Here is a 25152-nt window from a genome sequence, read left to right as displayed (position 1 = left end):
TCAACTTTTCTTCCCATAATGCCCATAATATTCTTGTAACACATGAAATATACTGAAAAATAAAAGTACAAGTACACATATTTACTATTTAAGTCTTTATAATTTACAGTTTTGTACAATAACGTGCTGATGAGACATTATACGTGACATACCACTGTACTATATAAACATTACTGGCCTCTTGCAGTTAGCTTAAAATGCCCACAGACAAATACACGTATCATAAGCTGTATCAAGTACTCTGTATACTCTGTACACAAGTATTTTATCCTGAGTGATATAGACCAGCTATTTCTACATATAACATTCTTGTTAGACTTTTCATATATCATAACATATATCATCATATAAATATTTGTATCTTAGGCTATAATTCTGAACAGAGTTTTCACCGACAATAAGAAAAAAACAAAAAACAAAAAGAAATTGTTCATGTTATTCAGGCTACTATATTATTGTCTGTATATAATAATTTGCTGTGCCAAAATGATAAAAATTTACATCTCAAAATATCAATAAGTGCGTATACCTGCAGATTCAGTGTCCCGGTTATGGCAGTATTCAAGATACTGTGTATAACATGCATGCTGAGAAACTGGAATATCCCTGTGTACATGATCAAATGGAGTATCCCGGTTTCTTGACACAATCTTACAAATACGCAAGAGCAAATGAGCTCCTTTAACATAGGAAGCTCGGGAGGTTCCTAACCAGCGGTAAAGAGCTGTGATCCACTGCGCAGATCAAATCGAACGTTTCCAAACACTGTACAAGTTCTACACTGCAGATTCTTCATTAAAATCTTCTGCATAAATAAACTCAATTTTACAACATAAACCATAACCACTACAGAGCCACGTCAGCCCATTTGATAAAATAATTCAGCTTTGATCACATTTGTTTACATTTTACAGAAACAAAACATTTACATAAACTATAAGCGCTGATAAAATCAGCTCGCTCCTTGTGCCGCAGATGTGGTTCAGCTTCTGTCGGACTAAAGGACACGACTAGGGATGGGCATGATTAGTCGATTAATCGATAATTGATCATTAAGAATTTCATCGATTACGTTCATTTTAATCGACAAACCGAATGTAGGTTGCTGTGTGTAGTGTGACCAAACAGGTCTGTACATGTGTCTCTGCACTCAGAAGGAGCGAGACACAAACAGTCAGTCAGTCTGCAACGTGCCGAAGCACAAATGCACATTTAACGATGACTTGTGCAAGAAATTCCAAGCTTTCCGTTCCCGTCGGGACAAGTGTGAGTCCATGTGCACAGTTTACAAAGCAGCACATATGTTTCGGTGTCCAGTGGGAAAACGTTTTGCCAGGTGAGAGTCGCTCAATGTCGATGACGAGGCCCCACCTCCCTCCCCCCGTACGGTGTCCTGGTTTTGACAAACGTAAATCTGGTCACACTAACCTGTATTCCGCATCAGCGCACAAGAGCTGTTTTTTTTTCTTCACTTAGTTTATGCAAATTAGCGATGCGGTTTTAAGTTTGTTTCTGTGAGAGTTGCGCAAAGCTGCATTAAACACATTATAATGTCACACAGATTGATGTGGCTCTAGAGTGGTTACGGTTTATATGTGGTAAAGTTGAATTTATTTATGCAGATTAGTAGTGCAGATAGTAATAATAATGATGATCATTTTAATATAAAAACGTTAATGATTAATCGATAATGATCGTTAATTCTCCTGACGATCGATTAAGAAAATTTAATCGAATGCCCATCTCTAGACACGACTCAGTGGAATATTTGTGTTTTTCTGTGACAAGGGGGGGTGTTCTGATGATGGTGAGTTTGTTCTGTGTGTATATCGTACAGGAGATGGTTCATGTTTAACTTTCAAAGATCAGATGAGTGAAGATTGTACGGTGCAGGTTTAGTGCAGCTCTTTATTTAACATTTCACTCATGTATGGTCACTTTATTTATGTCGCTATTGTTGCAGTGAAAAGACAGAAATTGTTTGTCTTTTGGACTCATGTGCACTCATCTTTATGTTGCAGTAACCAGGATACTGTGCCACAGTATCCCGGTTACTATTGGAATATACTAGCTGCAGTATCCCGCTTTTTCCTAACTGGGACACTGAAACTGGGAGATTGTGTATACATGTATCATGAAGAAACTGAGATACTCAAAAGACTTGATCATAACCAGGACACTGATGTGCATGTACTCAGAGTCTTTTCATATAGAGTCAGTTTGTTCAGGCACTATGGTGAGAGTGATCTCCTCCTCTCTTCTCCTGATGGTGAGGGACAGAGCAGCAGCGTTCTGGACCTTCTCCGTCATGTCCTGTGTGCGCTGGACCTCCTGCCCGTTTACGGACACGATCACGTCCTGGTTCTGGATCCCGGCCCTGGACAAAAGCAGAGGACACAAGGCTCTAGGTCAGATTAATCCGTGTATTATTTGATCATTCATTTTTCAAAATAAAACCAAAAATAAGAAAACAAAGAAACAACTATTTTTTTTCATTATTTGTCTCCCAAACCAAAATGACAAAAACAATTTGTTTTTTCAATTTCTAATTTTGTGTTTAAATGAATAATGAAAAAAAAAAAGGATAATCTGAAACATTTCCCGTTTCCATGACTTGAACTGCAACGCTGGGGTCCTGTCATACGGACTCAGGACTAAAACAGGACTAAACCAGGACTAAGCCAGGTCTAAAACAGGTCTAAAACAGGTCTAAAACAGGACTGAACCAGGACTAAACCAGGACAGAACCAGACTAAACCAGGACTAAACCAGGACTAAACCAGGACTAAACCAGGTCTAAAACAGGTCTAAAACAGGTCTAAAACAGGACTGAACCAGGACTAAACCAGGACTAAACCAGGACTAAACCAGGTCTAAACCAGGTCTAAAACAGGTCTAAAACAGGACTGAACCAGGACTAAACCAGGACTAAACCAGATCTAAGTCAGGTTTAGTCCTGTTTTAGTACTGTTTTAGTCCTAGGATCAGTCCTGGTTCAGTCCCTTCAGTCACGGAAACGGGAAACGGCTGTCATCCGTTTTTCCGTTATTCATTTAAACACAAAATAGAAAACTGAAAAAATGAATCGTTATCCTTTTTTTTTTTTTTTTTTTTGTTTGTTTGTTTGTTTTTTGGGTTTTGGAAACAAATAATGAAGAAAATAGTTGTTTTTTCGTTTTCTTATTTTTGGTTTTATTTGAACAAATGAATGAATGATACACTGATTCAGATTTGAAAGGGACAATACATCAAACATCATCAGAGTAAAATGTTGTCCCCGCTTGCCTTAAACCTAAACCATGCTTGTTTGTTTTTTCAGTAAAAAAAAAAGAAAAAGAATATTATTATTTCTAGAGTTCTTAAGGTGTGAGTGTGACATCTATAACAATGATTAAGTGTAAAACCAACTGAGCCTGACATTCCTAGATATTTGCAGTCCATCATTCACAGATAAACGTCACATCTGTTGAGTGTTCCAGCTGCAGCTTGGAGGCAAACACTGGTGACCTTTAGGCAGGTTTGTTCACGTCCAGAGGTTGGGGGTACGAATCCTGTGGGACAGACTAAATGCTGCCTGTTCAGGGATCAAAGCGTGGTCCTGCTAACATGACTAACATTTACACAGCAGGTATTCAGACAGAGCGATGGACTGTGCCGACAAGTTCATAACATGCACCAGAGTCACCAGCACAAACACACAAAAACAGAACAAAAAGAAATATTGACCCTATTAATGCACATTTTTGAATATTATTATTAGAAAAAAAAAAAAAAAAAGACAAACTATTTTAAATGGGGTCAGCAATTGATTTTGATTGAATTGATATGCAATTTAAGGCAATTTTTTGCACTCAAATATGTAACTTTCATCCAATGACAGTGAAACATTATTCTACCAAGGTCCGCAGTTCAATTCCTGGATTACCGTATATGCTGTTGTTGTGTCTTTGGGCAAAACACATGACACCTGCCTTGCGGATTTGTAGCCTTGATAATAATGATGTGAATATGTGAAATGTGACTGTACATGTAGAAGCATTACAGGAGCGGCTGCCTGTAGAGAAAGGGAACAACCATTTCATTGAAGTTTCAAGTGAACATTTCTGAACTTTCAAACTTGAAAATCACACCTCAGATTGTGTTCTGCTTTATTCATGCTTATTTGATGAATCCTTGGTTAGTAAGTTAAGTAAGCGCCATAGAAACATGTGATTTTGAAATTCTCAGTATTCACAGGTGAAAGCTCAGTGGTCTCTATACATCCATACAGTCTGTACTTCAAAATCGGAGCATTTCTGCAATCTAATCATGTTCATTACCACTGCATGCTTCTGTTAACATATGGGGAAAAGCTGTTTAATCCACCTGAGGTTTGTTAATTGAATTATCACCCCTGTAGCCAGAACCACACGTCTATTATTAGAAAAAAGTAATTGTTTTATGTTTTAAAACATGGAATGACAGGTTTAAATGACAATAACTATAGAAACAATTCATGATATCCGTCCATCCATTTTCTTCTGCTTAACTGGGGCAGCAGTCAAAGCAGGGACTCCCAGACTTCCTTCACCCCAAACACTTCCTCCAGCTCCTCTGGGGGTACCCCACAGTGTTCCCAGGCCAGCTGGGAACATCTCCCTGTGGGACATGGGACAAGCATCCGGAACAGATGCTCGAGCCACTTCAACTGCTCCCCTTGACATGGAGGAGCAGCGGCTCTACTCCAAGCCTCTCCTGTGTGACTGAGCTCCTCACCCTATCTCTAAGGGAGCGCCCAGCCACCCTGCGGAGGAAACTCATTTCAGCTGCTTGTATCCGTGATCTCGTCCTTTTGGTCAAGAGGTCATGACCATAGGTGAGCTACATTCTTGTAGACTGAGCGGTAAATCGAGAGCTTTGCCTTCTGGCAAAAGGTCCGATACAGCAACCGCATCACTGCCGACACTGCACCGGTCCACCTGTCAATCTCACGCTCCATCCTCCCATCACTTGTGGACAAGACCCTGAGATACTTGAACTTCAAGTTCAAGTATCTCAACTTGAACTCCTCCACTTGAGGCAGGGCCTCTCCACCCACTTGGAGAGAGCAAGTCACCTTTTTCCTTTTGAGCATCATGGCCTCGGATTTGTAGGAGCTGATTTTCACAAAGTATAATATTTGTTTTTATTGTTATTCCTGTATATGTCACCTGTCTATGTAAAGAAAGAACAAATGCAGTTCCGCCTTTTGCAGTCACTTTGTCAAACCAAGTTAACAAAAAGTCATTAACTTTTCATTTGACTCACTGAAGTTGTGTACACAAAGTATAAACAATGAGTTATACCTAGGCAACAGGTTTGGTTTATTTCACTTTATTTCTGATCCTGTTGCTTAGAAACTGACACTTCCCACAGGTGGAATTTTGGGTAATCTTCTCCAAATGAGATCTGATGTAAGAGGTACGGAAGAATTTATGTAAGTAAAGTACATTTCAAGATGTTAAAGATTCATCAAAGAGACAGTAATTAATTTGATTTCATTTTTTTTTCTAAACCAGACAGTTCCAATAATTGCCCATCTGTGAATGTATGTTTGATGTCTACATGGATTTCTTAAAGTCATGTAACAGCTGCATAAGATTAATAGAAAAGATTTATCCACCATCCATTCAAGTCTTTAGTGCTCCAGATGTTTTTCCTACATAACCAAGTCCACAGGGGCATTTTAAAAGGTAAAGGACATTTTTATTTACATGTAAAATTAAATTGTGTACATGACCCACAGCGATAGTTTCTAAAGGGGGTCTAAAAATGTCCTGTTTCTGGGAAGAATCAAATCAGACTTTACTAGCATTTGTCTGAAGTTTAAAGATGTTTGTACACTACTTGAGGAGGCTCCTTGAACACATTTTGTAGTGATGGATCTGCGTTCACAATGTACCAGTGCTTTCTTAGGATGTTTTCAATGTCTTTTCCTTGGCAGAATATTTTAAAGAGGACCTGCATACATTTTGAGTCTGTTTGTCTTTTTTGTTTTGGAGTCTTTTTTGTCTTTTTCGCTACTGTGTTATAGCATCAAATCTGTTTCTGGCTCCTTGACAGATTTTTTTTTCTTTTGTTGCCTACTTTGTTTTCTATGGCTTCATCACACATTTGGGGGGGAAAAAATGTCATTGTTTACAAAGAGAACCATAGACTGACCTGGCTGCAGCAGTGCCTGGGATAACTTCATAAATGTACACCCCCGAGTCCACATCTGGAAATGAGCTGTCTCTCATCTTCAGATTATCAACCAGACTAAAACAAAACAAAAAAACACATAATTTAGTGAATACAAGTGACTTTAAAATGACAATAATGACAACGCTTACGATGGTGTGAGCGTCAACATCCGGACGCCAATAAACTTCTTTTTCGATGGAGCATTCCCTGTGATTACAAGGGAATAAATCAGTAGAGGTCACAGTAGAGGAGGACAATATGAACATTTTAAGATCAAAATGACGAGGCTCACAGCAGATTTTACAGAGAAAGGGGTGACGTTTTTTCAATCAGTCTATGACTAAAACATACAAATCTTTATATATACTGTATATACTGTATATATACATACATATATATATATATATACTGTACTGTGTGTGTGTATATATGTATGTATTATATATGTATATGTGTGTTTTTGGTTGAAAGTATATTTAGTATGCATAGAGTATCATTTATTTTGCTATATATAAACATTTGTAAAGTTCTGTGATCAACCACATCATTTTTGAAACTACGTAATGAACAGGGGTGGCTTAATATAAGTTTTTCATCTTCTCACACCTTTTTGATAAATGTGCTTTTCTGTTGTTTACAGTATACATCTAGTATACATGATTATTGTGTCTCTCTTGGCACAAACTCGAAATAAAAACTAATCAAAACTGATACTCATTACTCCACTTCTGCCTCGGGAGCTCAAATCGACGGCATTTAAACTGTAGCAGCTTGGGGGTTGTGCGCACACGCAGTAGCGCTAGAAGCTCAAATCGATAGGAACGCATTGCCCTGCCACGTCCAAACAGCCCCCACAGTGAAGTGTTTTAAATCTCGTAGTAAGACCCACTTTTACTCTCTGTGTTAGTTGTGTGGTCCTCTGTGTCTTTATTTTTATTATTTATTATTATTTTATCTATTGATTGTATTAGTTCCTTTTGTTCCAAACATAATTCAGTTGATCTTTTTAGAGTTAAACATTTTACATTGCTATATGAAGCACTTTGGAAACTGTCTTGTTTATAATATATGTGCTATAGAAATAACATTGACTTGGATTGGATGTATGTGAGTGTTTCCATTCGCCATAACCATCTTGAGTTTTCATACTTGAAATCGCATTATGTTCCACTTCACTTTTGCCTCCAGATTTTTGTTTGTTTGCTTGTTTTTAAAGTATCTGCTCAGATTTAAAGTAGTTTCATACCGGTGCTGTTTTCATGACTCACCACTGCGCTGTCTGTTGTGCGACTCTGTGAGAAACTGGCGTATCCTGTCTGCTGGGATGGCAAAGGAGATCCCCGCTGCTACTTTCAATGTGTTCACTCCAATCACATCTCCGTCCTGTCACACAGACATTCAACACCGTCAATAGAATACAACAATATTAGACCAAGGAAATGCTGTTTGCTGTTATGTGAAAGCTTACGGTGCCATGTTGTGTAGCTACCAATGGGTTTTGGTTCAAATAGTAGAGGGTTTGATTTCCAGGGCAGATGGGACATTTCTATCCTGGCAGAAGTCACATTGATATCTATAAAAGTCCACTCGAGTCGCTGAGGGGGATGTAGTTTGTGAAAGAAGAAGGAGGAGTAGAGACATCTTTCCCACAAATGCACAAAGCACTTTACTTTACATAAGAATTACCCTGTTTGTTTGGGTGTTTTTGTTTTTGTTTTTTTTTGTTAAATAAAGGTTCAACTGTTTCATATTTGCATTTGTTTTTATCCTCTTGCTTGCGTTGTTTGACTTGTGTATTTTAGGAATGGACATGAAGCTCCTCCCCTGTTACGAGGATGACCCACAGGACGTTTTTTTGGTGGGTAAGCAGCTCACCTGTCCACGGCGTGAGAATTAAACTGGCATGAGACGGGAAGATGGACTGGAGGGAGGATACATTGGCATTAGAATGTGAATCGGGACAAATTTTTCTGTCCGAGCCCGGCCCACGTCCGACAGAGCAGAGATCGAATCCAAGCCGAACCCGATAGGCATTAAGATATCTGAGTCTGAATCCGACACGGTTAAAATCACAGTATTTTCATAGGCCTATTAATGACACACTCAGGATATTGTTTGTGTTCCTCTAACGGACACAGAGACACAAAACACAAACTCAGAATATAGTGAAAATAATACGACATTTATTCCTCACCTTTCGTAAAGTGGTAAATTAAAATGCAGCATCTTATCCACATTATCCACAGAAATTGTCCTCTGCAAATAATGACATCCAGTCCATAAAACAAAGCTGTGAATCCATTTTGAGGTGTTAAAAGTAAAAAGGCGACACATCCACACAGCGCACAGATCGAGGTGAAGGTGCAGTTTCACAATAGTGGCTCTACTTCCTGTGGACTTTACTGCCAATTTTTTATGCTTTAAACATCACGTATCTGAAGTTTTGCACCACATTTCACAAATAATAATAACACAATTTGGACTTGTATCTAAACTAGAAGTGCAGAGTCTGATCTTTGAACACTTAAGAGTCTCAAAGTGAGTTGTTTTACTGTAGACAGGAAACAGCTTTTGCACTGATGTTTCCGAGTCCAACCCGAGCCCAAATATAAGTTCTAAATATTTGTCAAAACCCGTCTCTGTCGGACTTCGGTCATGTTTCCATGCTCTAGTGGGCATGTGGGCCCAGAGTGAGTTTAATGACACAGTAGGCGTGGGCACAGACAGAAGCCAAAAGAGAGTGTTGGTTTAATGGGGATAAGGGCAGCACGGAGGAGCTGCGGCAGGGACAATGGCAGGCCCAACGGCAGGCCCAACGGCAGGCCCAACGGCAAGACCAACGAGGCACAAACTGGACCCACGCAACAGTAGCTCAGTTGGTAAGAGTGTTTGTCCACTGATCAGAAGGTTGGCGGTTCGTTAACGTGTGTCTCAATGGGTGGATGGTTCCTCGATGTAAAATACTTTGAGTGCCTTGAAGGTGGAAACTGTATAAAAACGTGACCAATTTACCATCTGGGAATAAAAGAGGTGACCATTTTAGCATCTGGGAAGAGCACCACGATGCAGAACACAGATGGATCCTGCCTCGTGCGTAAGTATTCAGCGCACATTGCTGGTGGTGCTCACAAGTCGGTCTACGGCTACAAGTTCAGTCTGGGGCACAGACGGTTCTAGTTCTCCATGAGCGTAAGTGTACCTCAGAGAAGCGCAGTTAACTACTTTTACCTTGTTTGTCCCTCGTCGCTGATTTTTTTCTTAGTTTGCACCTAAAGAAGCTAGAACTGTATTTGTATTTATTTATTAAAGGGACAATACACATTGAAAGACAAGATACAAAAATACTTGTAAACATGCAGGATTGTAACCAAAGCTGATTTCCATCTTTAGTCCTTGCTGGACCAAGGCCAACTATGTCCACTCTGCACCTCTTACCTCAGGACTAGTTTTAGCTGTATTTTTTATTTTTTTTATCTTAGCACATTTTAGTTTTACTCAATTTAAGTATACATTTCCAATTTTGATATAGATTATCCATCAGTATCTGATTTTTGATACTTTATGTTAAATTATACACCTTCCGGATCAACCCCAACCTTGACCTCCAGTATGGTCTCCAAAACATTAAGTCACATGACACGCAAATCCAAATAGTTTAATAAAATAATTTACAACTCCATCCTCAAACCTAAATCAAAACAAAGAAAACAATAGCCAGGTCAGGCCCAGAGGTGTGAAAGCTCCATTATGGCCCTGAATGGTTATGCTAATAAGACCCAAGCCCCCAGGTTCGAAAATGGCCGACCATTCAAGTCAACGTGCTGAGCTCAATGGAGCATGATCCCAGGTTAGCCTTTAGCCCGGCTAGGTACTTCCGGTGGATGTGGGTGGACCGAGCATGTGTTGTAGTGTCTTTTCTCCTGTGGGCACACACGAATGCACGCGAAAGCACGCACGGAGCATGGACTCGTGTATCACGTGATCACTTTGACCAATCAGAGCGAGAGGAGCTAGAGCGGACCAGAGTGTAGCCGGAGCGAACGATTATAAAGCGTTTTTTAAGACAACTGAAGGATTTTGAGCTGAGAAAAAGTTTATGATCTAAAAATAGGTAAAAATCACAACAAAATCCGACATTTTTGAAAGTTGTAAGTGCCCTGTCAGCCAAACACGAGCAGTTTGTGATTACATTGCGCTCTATGAGAAAAATCTTCTCTCAGCTCGGGATTTTTTCCGCTGTAGTACCAGTGAGTGACCACTACGTCAACTCGAGGCAGCTACATGCAGCAATACCCTATCCAGTTATTTTAATAGATCTATGATAAGACCCCACACTCACGACAGATGAATAGGTCTAGCAAATAAACAGAAACTGTAAACAAGTAGGTGTGTTAGTTTCAGAGTAGTTTCATTGTAGTTAGCTCCTCCCTGCAGACAGATATAAGGAAGTGTCCACCAGCGACTGACCAGAACTGAAGAAGCAGCTTGGATGAACCTGCGAAACGTATTCGACCAAATAAACTTTTGTTCAATTGACAAATTAAATTTCTCCTTTTGCTATGTAATGAGTTAAACACTGACCAAATAAAAACACATGAACATGAACATCTGGCCAATTTTAGTTTTATCCAATTTTAGTATAGATACCTTAGATACTTGTATATGTATATATATATATATATATATATATATATATATATATATATATATATATACACACATTTTTTTTAATCTTGGCCCATTTTAGATTTATCCAACTTTAGTATACTGTAGATATCCAATTTTGGAATAGATTTCAATTGGTATCTGTCTGATTTTTGATACTTTTGACAACCCAACCACTTAAATGAACATACTCCACAACTGGCAAAAAAACAAAGGAAATATTTATCAGCTACTTCGTCCAAGTATTTATAGGCATTCTAACTGGGTCATAATTACACTTAAACGTTTCAGTTGTTTTGTTATCCGCTCAATCTTTGCCCGTCTGCCCACACCCAAAGCCTCCACACTGGAACACGACTCACCGCGCGTTACGAGGGAGTCGATGTTCGCAGATGCTCAGGGCTGCAACCTTGATAAATAAAAGCACGGTGAAGATAATTTGAAAATACAGCCGCTATGCAAAGGGCCTTTCTAATCAGCGCCGAGAAATGTTGCCACAGCGACTCGAACTGACAAGAAACATGACCCCAGCGTTCGCCGCCATTAATAAAACAAGCAGCACCATCACACCGCAGCCCAAATGCAAATGAATGGTATTATCCCTCTGACATGAGACATAAATCCTCTTACCAAATTGACAAGAGGGCCGCCGGAGTTGCCATACTGTGAAGACAAAAAAATGGAATTAGGGAAGTTGACTGTGACTGTTTTGTGACATTGTTTGTTTGTGACCAGGCTGTGATATTAAAGGTCTGATATTATAAATAATTCAGGTGTTCTGGGAAGACTTTGGGGCACCTGTGCATTGGTATTTTACTTTTTGGAGATTTAAATTAAGAAAAAAAGTAGTTGCTCAACACTGCTGGTCGCCTTAGAAGTGAAGCTGTGTAAATGAGGCTAAAACAATAGCTGCTTGTTTCAAAGCTTAAATCATATATAGTATTCTTTTGCAACCAAATGAAGCAGTCATTGCCCAATTTGGAATCTTACCCGATTTGGCAGTTTGGCACAAAGGCTGAAATCGCTATAATAACCATGGATACGTCAAATCAAATTTTTTAGATTAATTCAATCAAATTTACTCATGAAATCTGTTTTACTGTGAAAAACTTGCAAACTGTCTGTGAAAATTAAGCATTTAAACTGTTTATAAATGTTAGAAAAGAGAGCTGAGCTAAAGGAGCCAGGCTGGTGCCACCTAGTGCCTCTGCTCAATTTAATTTCTCTCCTGCGACTAAGTCAGAAATTAGAATACACTAGACGGTTTGCAAAAACCCCAGAAGTGCAAGTTTGGGCACCAGCCAATCAGCGAAGAGCCATATATTCTGTGTTAGCAACGATTCCCGAGATCCAGAATTCAAAGCCGGAACAAAGAGAATGTTTGGTGAATTTTATCAAGGGGAAAGACGTTATTGTCCTTCTTCCTACGGGAGTTGGGAAAAGCTTAATATACCAGTTAGCCCCGTTAGCGGCGCATTACATACGTCACAACCAAATAACAACGATTGGTTAAATGAAAAAAGTACCTGCCTACCGTCGAGTGAACGAATTTGAATGCTGTGAGGTCAGACGGTTTCTATAAAGTGAAACCAGCTGATCAATCAGACTAGAGCCAAAGGTGCACCTTGTAAGTTTTTGATCAGGGGTCCATCACCTGCTTGTTTCTATGGATATATCAGTATTCTGCCTGGAATGTTTCACAGTATGACATGAAACAGTTCTGTCTTACATTTATTAAATTATAGCTCAAAAATACCTAAAAAAACAGACATTCTGACTGTGACCGGGGTCTCCTCTCCACAGATCTGACCTGTAACTTGGTCTGGTTTGGTCTCCATGTATGTAAAAAGCTTTAAAATCATACTGTGAAACATTCCAGACAAAGCAGTAATGCAATAATAAAAGCTTTTGACGGACCCTCCACCAGAAAAGAGGCACAATGCACTTTTAAGTTTGACTGCAGAATTAAAACAGCCAACTTTGATGATTCTGGTCAAATATGATAATTTTTCTTTGTATTTCCAAGAATAAATCTTTGAAATTGTCGAATTTTATACACAAATTTTAGCTTAGGAACACAGAATAGAGACATTTAAAAGAGTTAAACAGCTTAAATTGAAGAAGTGCCAAACTGTGCCAAATCGGTGACTAGTTTCCAAACAACTTCCATATTTGAAAATCCAAGTGCGCAACCAAAGACCCAATAAGGAGCGAGGTTGAAGGTACTCGCCCCATCCCACCTGCTGGTTTGGCGGGGTCTGGCGCTTAGCAACGAGGCATGATAGCTGTAAACCAAGGAAGATCTGCAGGGAAAAGGCCCCTAGTTCGTCTGTTATTATTTATACTGTGGCAGTAACTGAAAATAAATATATAAATTAACAAATACACAAATGAATAAATTAATGTAATGCCTGAATAATGCACAATAAGACCTTGAATATCACAGTGGTCATGTCTCATTTCTGTTTCCTCGCTTCCTTCTCCTTGATTCCTCTCCTCGCGCCTCCATTTTTCTGCTGTCACTCAAATGTGTCATATACAGTTGCAATCAAAATTATTCAACCCTAATCGTAAGTTAGGTTTATTGGTAAAATGTACAATCTGGCAGCTGTTTACAAAAAAGAAATCAGACAAGAACAATTTAAATAGCTCAACGCAACTAATATTACAAGTGGTTTCTCCAAATGAGTTGCATCAGGAGTGCTGGACATAGAACGACTCAAATATCTGAAAAGAACAACCTGCCTACAGTGTAGCATGGTGGTGGCGGCTCAGTGACACTCTGGGACTGCTTCGCTTCCTCTGGCACTAGAAACCTGGAGTGTGTGGAGGGCGAGATGGATTCAATCAAGTACCGTATTTTCCGGATTATAGGGCGCGCTCATAAACCTCCAACTCGATCAAAAAACGACTGCGCGCCCCACAATCCAGAGCGCCCTATACACGAATCCACTCGGGTGTCCCAGCACGACTTCAGTAAACTACAAAGCCGCAACACCCGCGGTGCACGCAAACACACACAGAGCAGACAGCGACTGCGCACCAAAACACACCCACAGCCACACTCATCACTCCACGCCGACGAGGAGTGGAATGGAATGGAGGAACGAACCCAAAAAGCGAGTGCAATGTGCCACTTCTAGACACAACTGAACAACTGAGTCACTGCGAACACGCCGACAATCCGTTGGTCCCAGACAGCACCCTCCCTACACGCCACAACTGAACAAAGCCCAGAGTCACCGTGAACGCACCAAACAAACAAAACCACTCACCCATCCAACTGTTGGGTTTCGTTTGAAGTCCAGTGCGGTTTATTTGTGAAAAAAGTTTGAAAATAGACCATTTAATGACAGTGCACCATCTAATCCAGAACACCTAATAGTGCAGAAAATGCAATATCAGGAAATCCTGGGAGAAAATGTCGTCTGTGAGGAAACTGAAGGTTAGGCATCACTGGACCTTCCAACAGGACAATGATGCCAAGCATACCTAAAAGAAGAAGTCCTGGAAGATACTAGAGTGGCCCATCACAGTCGCCCGACTTGAACCCCATTGAAAATCTTTGGTGAGATTTGAAATAGATGGTTGCAGCACACAAACCCAAGAATTTTAGTGAACTGGAGGCCTTTGCCCATGGGCTAAGATTCCTCAGGAACGCTGCCAAGCTGGTGTCTGCTTATGCATCACGTTTGCAGCAGGTCATAACAGCAAAAGGTGCTCTACTAAGTACTACATGCTTGTCATGAAGAGGTTGAATCATTTTGAGACTGCAGTAGTCATTAAAAGTAGCATTTTGTGCTGAATTTGAAGAAACCACTTGTAATATTAGTTGTGTTGAGCTATTTAAATTGTCTTGTTTGATTTATTTTTTGTAAACAGCTGCTAGTTTGTAGCCAGGCTGGTGCCACCTAGTGCCTCTGCTCAATTTCATTTCTCTCCAGCAACTAGGTCAGGAATCAGAATACAATAGATGATTCGCAAAAACCCTGGAAGTGCAAGTTCGGGCACCAGCCAATCAGGGAAGAGTGATATATTTAGTGTTGTCAACGATTCCTGAGATCGAAGATTTAAAGCCAGAATAAAGAGAATATTTGGTGAATTTTATCAAGGGGAAAGACATTATTGTCCTTCCTACAGGGTTTGGGAAAAGCTTAATATAGCAGTTAACCCCATTAGCGTCTCTTTACATACGTCACGTTGAGCGAATGGAATCTAAGGCTGACGGTTTGTACTAAGTAAAACGAAGTAAAACCGGCTGATGAATCAGGCTAGCTAGTTTGTACATTTTACCAATAAACCTAATTTACAGTGAGGGTTGAATCATTTTGATTGCAACTGTACGTGGTGTTCCAAAGAAAACCACGGAATGAAGGAGTAAACCTGAGGGAGGTGACATCAGATAAAAGAATCAAACTTTACTGGTGAAGAGTTCAGATCCTTTCTCCTTGCTGTGTCTCGTCTGCGGGCGGGACTTCCTCACCCATTTCCTGCAGAGTCAAGGAGAGGAAGCAAGGAAAGAGGAAAAGAGAAATCAGATGCCAGTGAGTGCTCTTGGCTCACGTTGATGATGGCGTCGGTCTGTATGTAGTCCAGGTCTGAGTCCTTAAAGCCCAGCTCCTGTCCGGTCCTCTGCGCTGTGCTGATGATGCCTGTGGTCACTGTGTTCTGGAGGGAGAAGGGAGATCCCACCGCCACCACGAACTCCCCGGGACGCAGGTCTGAGGACTGGCCCAGGCGCAGCACCGGCAGGGGGCTCTGGAGGGGGAGAGGAGAAAAAGGTTACTGTGGATAGAGTGTGGTTGTGGTAGAATTTAAAGTTGTTATTTCAGAAAGAGGGGCAAGAGTTTTTAGGTTTAAAAGTGCATTGTGTAAGTTTTCTGGCGCAGGGCCCCTCAAATGCTTTTCTCCATAGAGATGTTATTGCTTTGTCTGGAATGTTTCACAGTTTCTGTCTTCATGGGGACTAAACCAGACCAAGTTACAGGTACAAGTATAAAAAGACATCAACAGTGTCACAATATCAAACATACAAGAAATGAATGAAAAGGAGCAGAAAGAAGAGTCATCTTACGTTATCTGCTCACTTTTCTCTTTACAAGACAAAACATCAACAACGATAGTTACTAAACATTTCAAATCAGTGCATTTCAGTTCAGATACAATTATTAATCAGTTACAAACAGAAATCAGATCTGAGACTAGACACTTCACAATCTATTAAAAAAAAAACAAAAAAAAACAACTGTTGTGCGCTGTGTGTTATATATGTATATTATTTATCCGATACCTGATAGGAACATAACGTCCGAGTCCGGCTCGGTTCAGCCGGCTCGTGATCAGGACAACCCTAAATGTGATATATAAATAAAGTGGATAGGATTGGATAAAAAATGCACATCCATGCGTACGGTGATAGGGCGTGCATCTCCACAAACCACAGTTCTCCATCTCCATGGAGAATGTTCCAAAGTGACTGTATGCACGATTGTGATTATAAATGCCTGAAAACATGAAATATACGTTTCCAGGCCTGCCCTGGAATGGTTTAGACTGGCCCTACAGTACATCTTGGACCTCACCCCCGTATGTGCTCTGAGGTCCGATGTGCAGCTCCAGCTCGTGAGGCCTAATACGAGATTTAAAACCAGGGGGTACAAGGCCTTTTCTGTGGCCGGCCCCAAACTCTGGAACACTCTGCCCTCCCCACGTCCCAACAGTCCCCAAAGTGGAGAGTTTAAGTCTCGTCTTAAAGGGATAGTTCGGATTTTTTTACATAAATCTGTATGCCATCCCCATCATCAGTGTTGTGCATCCACACCGACTTACCCCCCGAAAGTGTCCGGTGAGTCGAGATACTGGCCGTTTTGGTGCTGAGGAAAGTAGTTCGGCAAGTTGTGTGGGGACTGTATACTAAAGCGTTTTTCTTTCTCAAAGCAATATTTGTTCAAAAGAGTGATACATTTGCATCACAAAACCATTGTCGCCAAAAAAGTCAGATCTCATAATCGCTTGGCGCTATTTTCTCTCCGTACGTACCACTGCGCGCGGCTGTCACGGATCCATCACTTTCTTCAGTTGTTCGGCAGTGTTTACATGCGCAGACCGCCGCCACGCGAGAGAGCTAACGAGAGAGCTAGAGCCATAAGTATATGAGCTTGTATAAGATACATATGAATATATCTAAAAAATGGTGCGAACTCTTGATTCTCCAGGCTGTAACAACAAAAATCTGGCTGAATCTCCACGCACATTTCACCGTTTTCCTGTCACGGACTTTGCGCTGAGGAAACTTTGGCTTCTTGTCTTTGGCTTCAATGTGGAAACGAAACCAGGTAAGAACGAAGAAGTGCCGCTGTGTTTACAAGAGAACAGACTCAAGAATCAGCTGTAACTCTGTGTGCAGTAAATCACTCCGTGTCATATCACCAGTGAAGCTTCTACAAAACGTAACTTTATAAGTCGACTGTTATTACTATTGTAAATGTCACGTACACTATTGGCAGCAGCTACGTGGACGTGTGAATGATTCTATGTTTCTATTAGTCGTCCATACTTCAGTCACAGTGTCGGCTCTATGTTCGCTGTATATGAGTTTATAAATGACGTGATGGTGATTGTCGCTCACTCGGTCTCTCACGGCTCCAGCTTCAACTTGTACCACTTCTCTGTCTTTTCTCTCTCTCTCTGCTCGTTCTAACTCCATCTGGTGAATTTCAGCATCAGTATATTCGGGTTCACAAAGATCTCCCCTTGGGTTTGTGGTAAAGGCAAAGTCTTTATTGTCGGTGTCATAATCAGACATGTTGTCGCTAACATTCCGAGCAGTAAACAAAGTGAACCAGGCTCATATACTTATGGCTCTAGCTCTCTCGTTAGCTCTCTCGCGTGGCGGCGGTCTGCGCATGTAAACACTGCCGAACAACTGAAGAAAGTGATGGATCGGTGCGCGGCTGTCACCTGGCGGCCGCGCGCAGTGGTACGTACGGAGAGAAAATAGCGCCAAGCGATTATGAGATCTGACTTTATCGGCGACAATGGTTTTGTGATGCAAATGTATCACTCTTTTGAACAAATATTGCTTTGAGAGAAAAACGCTTTAGTATACAGTCCCCACACAACTTGCCGAACTACTTTCCTCAGCACCAAAACGGGCCAGTATCTCGGCTCACCGGACGCTTTCGGGGGGTAAGTCAGTGTGGATGCACAACACTGATGACGGGGATGCCATACAGATTTATGTCAAAAAATCCGAACTATTCCTTTAAGACCCACTTTTATTCTCTGGCTTTTAACAATGCATGAGCTGTGTGGTCCTCTGTGACTTTTATTTTATTTATGTTTATCTTTTTATTTTTTTAGTACTGCTTTTATGCATTGATTTTATTATTTTGGTTTAATTGACTTTATGATTATTATTTTATTGATTGACTCTATTAGTTCTCTCATGGTTGGAATACAATTCTGCTGATTTATTAATTTTTTTTTAAGTATAATGTAAAGCACTTTGGAAACTGTCTTGTTTATAAAATGTGCTACACAAATAAAGTTGGACTGGATTCTGAGAATGAGAAAAACCTCTATCTGTCCTCTGGCTGCAGGTTAAAACTCTAGCAACTCAGGTTCAGTTGTAGTTTTGTTTGAGCAATGGCCCTGGCTCACACTGTCATTTACAATTGGTCAGTTTAAATTCTTTTTTAAATTCCTCTTTTTGAATGATTTCAAAAAGAGCAGAGAAAGAGAAGAATTTTATTGAGCTACAGTGAAGATTTCTTTTATACTAAATATTATAAATACTTCAATAAAGTGCAATTGTCAACCACAGTAAGACCTGCAGTAAATAAATGACATAACTGAAAATAGAAGAATCTGCGAGGACACAACAAACCCGTGCGCGGCAATATGTATTTATCCGCCACAGTCTCAATACAAGCGCATGTTTTTCCTAACTGATAATTATTTCGCTCAAGGTTTTCACATTCAGAACACTGTTACCTTGTGCCGTCCTTGAAGAGAAGTAAAACGCTTTAACACCGTCATTTCCACTGAGTAATACACCGTCTCTAACACAAACGCAGCCTTATCGACAAGTTGGATAACAATGTTCTCATATAGAAACGCGGCAGAAAGCACAATGCCAGAGTCTGTTCCCAACACCTATCAGATCAGAATAAAATGCAATTAGCAGCTGTCATACTTGTAATGTCTTCTCCTCTGCTTTTTTACAAATTAAAAATTTGATTGGAACTTCACTTTCTGTAAGGCAAGAATGTAGAACTCATTTTGGTGGCTATATTTATTTTAAAGTCCTTCCATCCAATTTTTTCATATTTAAAAGCCGGTTTTGACTTCGTTTCACTTCGTACAAACTGTCTGACCTCGCAGCCTTAGATTTCGTTCGCTTGACGGGAGGCGGGTACCGTATTTTCCGGGCTATTAGGCCCTCTGGATTATAAAGCGTCATTAAATGGTCTATTTTCTAACTTTTTTCACAAATAAACCGCACCGGACTTTAAACGAAACACAACAGTTGGATGGGTCAGTGGGACTTTGTTTGGTGCGTTCACGGTGACTCTGGGCTTTGTTCAGTTGTGGCGTGTAGGGAGGGTGCTGTCTGGGACCGCTAGATTGTCGGCACTTTAGCAGTGATTCAGTTGTTCAGTTGGGTCTAGAAGTGGCACATTGCACTCACTTTTTCGGTTCATTCTTCCGTTCCGTTCCTCGTCGGCGTGGAGTGATGAGTGTGTCTGTGGGTGTTTTTCACTGCGCGGTCGCTGTCTGCTCCGTGTGTGTTTGTGTGCGCTGCGGCTTTGTAGTTTACTGAAGTCGTGCTGGGACACCCGAGTGGATTCGTGTATAGGGCGCTCTGGATTGTGAGGCGCGCGGTCATTTTTGATGGGGTTGGAGGCTTAAGAGCGTGTTTAATAGCCCGGAAAATACCGTACTTTTTAATAATTTAACCAATCGCAGCTATTTGGTCGTGACATATGTAATGCGCCACTAACTGGGTTAACTGGTGTAAGCTTTTCCCAAATCCTGTAGGAAGAAGGACAATAACGTCTTTCCCCTTTATGAAATTCACCAAACATTTTCTTTGTTCCGGCTTTAAATCCTCGATCTCGGGAATTGTTGACAACACTGAATATATGGCTCTTTGCTGATTGGCTGGTCCTGGTTTAGACCTGGTTTAGTCCTGGTTTAGTCCTGGTTTAGTCCTGGTTTAGACCTGGTTTAGTCCTGGTTTAGACCTGGTTTAGTCCTGGTTTAGTCCTGGTTTAGACCTGGTTTAGACCTGGTTTAGTTCTGGTTTAGTCCTGGTTTAGTTCTGGTTTAGACCTGGTTTAGACCTGGTTTAGTCCTGTTTTAGTTCTGGTTTAGACCTGGTTTAGACCTGGTTTAGTCCTGGTTTAGACCTGGTTTAGACCTGGTTTAGACCTGGTTTAGTCCTGGTTTAGACCTGGTTTAGACCTGGTTTAGACCTGGTTTTAGTCCTGGTTTAGACCTGGTTTAGACCTGTTTAGACCTGGTTTAGTCCTGTTTTAGTCCTGGTTTACCTGTTTAGTTTACTGGTTTAGTCCTGGTTTTAGTCCTGGTTTAGTCCTGGTTTTAGTCCTGGTTTTAGTCCTGGTTTAGTCCTGGTTTTAGTCCTGGTTTAGTCCTGGTTTTAGTCCTGGTTTTAGTCCTGGTTTTAGTCCTGGTTTAGTCCTGGTTTTAGTCCTGGTTTTAGTCCTGGTTTTAGTCCTGGTTTTAGTCTGGTTTAGACCTGGTTTAGACCTGGTTTAGTCCTGGTTTAGACCTGGTTTAGACCTGGTTTTAGTCCTGGTTTAGCCCTGGTTTTAGTCCTGGTTTTAGTCCTGGTTTAGTCCTGTTTTAGTCCTGGTTTTAGTCCTGGTTTAGTCCTGGTTTTAGTCCTGGTTTAGTCCTGGTTTTAGTCCTAGTTTTAGTCCTGGTTTAGTCCTGTTTTAGTCCTGGTTTTAGTCCTGGTTTTAGTCCTGGTTTTAGTCCTGGTTTTAGTCCTGGTTTTAGTCCTGGTTTAGCCCAAAATGTGAAAACAGGAAAATACCTCCCTGTAATCCATTTATTTCAACAAAGTAACTGTAATCCAATTACCACTCACTGAGACAGTAACTGTGACTGAATACAGTTACTCATTATTTGTACTCTTGTAATCCGTTACTCCACAACACTGCTTACGTGAACTTGAGAAATATTATAATGAGTACAATTTTTGGCTACTCTACAACACGCAATGGTTTCAATGTCCAAACATTCCATAACACGCCAAGTCTGATTCACCTCCAAATTTGCCTGAAAAGTGTTGTAAATCTAAAAAAAGCCCTAACAAGCCTCTTCCTGTCTGTTATAATCGTGTGGCAGGTTTAATGCAAGTTTTATCCCAGCCCCATGTCCTCGGGTGCTGGGGCTGTGAGCTCTTATCACCCAGGAATGTGCCACTTAAAGATAGTGCCAACACATTCTCTATCTGTCACTGATGGACACGAGCTGAAGCAAAAAAGATGATTCTTAATCTGTGGTGTGCGTGAATGTAATGTAATAGTATATGGGCCTAGGGGTATAGGAGTAAGATTACATTCGGGGTTAGAACTGGTTTACATGATTCTAATATGCAAATATGGTTATGCAAATAAGATCACATTTGACGTGTTATATAAGACCTGGTTTCCTGTAATGTGGTACAAACATGTATTTGAACGAGATAACATTTTCTAACTCTGTCTGCAGATTAATAATGCAGTGTAATGGAGCAATAGGTTTTGTTAGTGCTTGTGTCTGTTATATATTTATTATCTATGACACTTGTGGATCATTATGTTATCATTTGCAAACTTTGAATTGCGATATTCATCTTAAAATGACTTAATAAAAGAAACAAGACTGCTGAATTCCTCCGTTAAAAAAACGGCTCAGTGGTAATAGTAGTAATAGGTAATAGTAAATGTCATCACAACAAAGAGCGGTGAGGTTGTCGGCATCTCCTCTGGATACTAGTACATGCACATAGGTAATTTATTTCATTTCTACCAAAATGTCTACGTGACACGGCTGAATGTGAATCAGTGTATCACTGATTAGGAAAATAAAATTGGAGAACGAAATAAGTACAGATTTGTGGGCATATGCCATGGCGTCTTGGAAATAAGCAATTACGTAAACATGCACAAATCACTCCAAACACAACCAACCAATGGGCCCGGTCAAGCAGAAGTAAACAGCAAGGCCAAAAATTCAAGTTAATGCATCTGATATAAAAAAGTATTGAACAGATACATATGTACTCTAGTTTATGAAACTGTTGACCTTTTTTCTGTACCATTTTTGGTTCTAAAGTTCCATATGTTTTAAACAGACCATGTATGAAACATGGAACAAAAATTATTTCCCAAATTACAAAGACCTGCAAATCATGTCAATAAATGGATGTATTTCATCATATCTTGTGTTATTCCATCTTTGAACTGTTGATGAAGGTACAGGATTTAAAAAAAAAATAAAATTATTTAAAATGATAAAAATTTGCTTGGAAGGACTGACATATTTTATAGAAATAGTTTCCTTTCATTTTGAAGTAATATTAAAGTATTCGGAAGAAAAAAACTGACAAATTATGCAAAATCATGCACCTTCTACTTGTTTGCACAATTTTCCCTCCGTTACTTTTCCCTCCGTTACCATGACCTTTCTTACTAAAAAATCTCATGACTCAAAAAGTAAGAGGTATATATATATATATATATATGGTAGAAAACTATATGAAGCAAATATTCAAACCAGTTTGTTAAGGATATGTAAGTGAGAACCAAGAGTTATCACTGTTTGGATTTATTGCCCAAAAAGTGCTGCATATTTCATTCCCTCCGTTACCAACATGAGTTTTTTAAAATTTTTTGTCAACAACTTGAAAGAATATCACAGGTTTAACTTGACCCTGTTGGAGTGTAACTCTTTCCTACATTCTGATACTTTACTTATTTCAATAGTCCCTCTAGTTTCTGAATAAGAGACATTTGAATGTAAAAAATCTGCCCCTGTTTCCCTCCGTTACCACTTGACCGAACCCCAATATAAACTGGAGTAAACTGTGGCCATACCAGTTTGTCTAAGTCTGATCCCATCAGATCTCAGAAACTAAGCAGGGCTAGACCTGGTTAGTACTTGGATGGGAAATCACCGGGAAAATCGGGTGCCACAGGGGGGCGCCAGTTGCGAAAGCTGTTGTTGTGTCATTAGGCAAGGCACTTCACCCACAGTGCCTAGTATGAAAGTGGTGTGTGTGAGTAAAGGTGGTTCCGTCCATCTGCCCCAAAGCAGCTGTGACTACAATAGTAGTTTACCACCACAGAGTGTGACGTGAATGAATAATGTTCTGTGAAGTGTCTTTGAGGGTCCAGAAAAGCGTAATATAAAATTGTTGCATTATTATTATTATAAATGGTGAGTGGAAAACAACTATAACATGTCCAACGAGGCTCATTTGGTTTTCCGATAAATTATGTTATTAGATTCTTTTTTCAGACTTTGTTGTCATATCTGACAGTTTGGACTGCTCACTAGAGTCTTCCTCAGAGTGGTCACATGATGTTGCTGTGACGTGTCGCTCAGTTGATTTAAACAGGTTTTGGTGCTGTCTTCCTACTGGTGGAGGCAGGACGACAGCGCCACCTGCAGTCCCACTTCCTCAGGACAATATCCCAGGTGTGTGAGAGTAAAAAAGCCCCCTCATCCAGGTTTATCGTCTCATGGGCACATTTTCATATTTTGATTGCCTCTTTAATCCCGCAATAATGTTTGTTTTCCTCTGTCCCAGTGATGTTTGCTCCGTCCCAGTCCAGAATGTGCTTCTGTCTTTTTCAGTGGTCACAAATGGCTGATTTAAGTTGCTCCTGAGCTGCTTTGTGTTTTGTTGCTCGTGTGCACGCCTTCGCTGTTTCCTTCTCGCATTCTGTTCTATGTTCCTTTTTTGAATACTAAAGCCTTTCCTGATGTATGTTCTAAAATACAGTAGACCCGGACCAACAAATGTACCGTCATATATGAAATAGTCTCTGCATGTCTTACAATAAAACATACATTTATTATCCAACACTGTTGTTCAAGTTACTTCAAAACTGTGATGTGTTATTTATGACTTGTTTCTGTCATTTCAAAGTCATTTGTTACATTACAATTAGTGCTGTCATGTGATTAAAAAAATTGAGAGATTAATTAATTATGATCTGTAATTAATGAATCTAATTAATCTCTTTTTAATCTCACCTAAAAAATAGCTGAGAAAAGCTTCAATTTGAGGTATTTTCATTTAAATTCATTATTACATTATTGTGGCAGATCAAAAGACTGATATAGAACAAAAAAAGTGACTTTATAAAGTCATTTATTGTTTAACAAATCTCTCCAAATTGGCTGTTGAGCCCAAGTCTCCATGAATAAGAAACTGTTTGCTGTAAAGTAGCAAAGACGAGGAAATCTGAACATAATAACTTTTGTCTACTTAAAGACAATAAAAAGTCCAGTTTTTCCTTAACCATATTAAAAATATTATTGATAGAGAAATGCTTTATATATGAGATCACTGGTTTTAGTCCTGGTTTAGACCTGTTTTAGTCCTAGTTTAGTACTGGAATGGATTAATCCTGGTTTTAGTCCTGGTGTTAGTTCTGGTTTAGTTCTGGTTTAGACCTGTTTAGACCTGGTTTTAGTTCTGGTTTTAGTTCTGGTTTAGTCCTGGACTGGGTTAGTCCCGGTTTTAGTCTTGGTGTTAGTTCTGGTTTAGAGGTGCACAGGAGGAAGCGCGGTTTACGCAGTGTACGCGAGAAAACGTACGCGGCTCACGGGAGCACCGTCGGTGTCCACGCAGTAACTACGGAAGGAAACGTGGTCCGCGTGTTCTCAGGTTAATGACGATGATGAAGGTGTGTGTTTGTTTGTGTGTGTGTGTGTGTGTGTGTGTTTGTGTGCGTGTCCCCTCATGTGGCAGGTCACTATAGGACAGTAGTGCAGACATCATGAGTCTATGCAGGTTGTTTTCACCAGTGACATTTAAGTTGTAGGCGATTTTATATTTGTTATTTTCTTTTATATTTCACGTCAGGAGAATAATTTCCAAGACACGAATGTGTTTTTACCTGTGCACTGCTGCCTCTGTTCTACTGGCTCTTCGACCTCGTCCATTGTGCGACTGACGCCGCCAACGTGAACATGACGTTTACATCGCTCTTACTGCGCGCGTTCTGTGTGGGTTTCCGGCAATGAGTGGAATTACCGAAA

The 25152-nt window shown here is 40.2% G+C and overlaps 1 protein-coding gene across 1 annotated transcript in view; it reads right to left on the bottom strand.

The window, feature by feature from the left end:
• Positions 1-2205: 2205 nt before the first annotated feature.
• The window catches only part of htra4 (HtrA serine peptidase 4), a 61459-nt gene continuing 38512 nt past the window's right edge, over positions 2206-25152 (bottom strand). The window contains exons 4-9 of the mRNA XM_020931030.2: positions 15430-15624; positions 11497-11529; positions 7470-7584; positions 6351-6408; positions 6181-6276; positions 2206-2377 (exon numbers count right to left, since the gene is read on the bottom strand). Coding sequence (XP_020786689.1) covers positions 2206-2377; positions 6181-6276; positions 6351-6408; positions 7470-7584; positions 11497-11529; positions 15430-15624 — 669 coding nt within the window. The remainder of the gene's footprint in view (positions 2378-6180; positions 6277-6350; positions 6409-7469; positions 7585-11496; positions 11530-15429; positions 15625-25152) is intronic.

The sequence above is a fragment of the Boleophthalmus pectinirostris genome, unplaced genomic scaffold (assembly GCF_026225935.1).
Source record: "Boleophthalmus pectinirostris isolate CB_2022bp ecotype Guang Dong unplaced genomic scaffold, ASM2622593v1 HiC_scaffold_4, whole genome shotgun sequence".
Classification (NCBI taxonomy): domain Eukaryota; kingdom Metazoa; phylum Chordata; class Actinopteri; order Gobiiformes; family Gobiidae; genus Boleophthalmus; species Boleophthalmus pectinirostris.
Note: the sequence above shows the minus strand (reverse complement) of the source record. Positions and strands in the feature narration are given on the sequence as shown.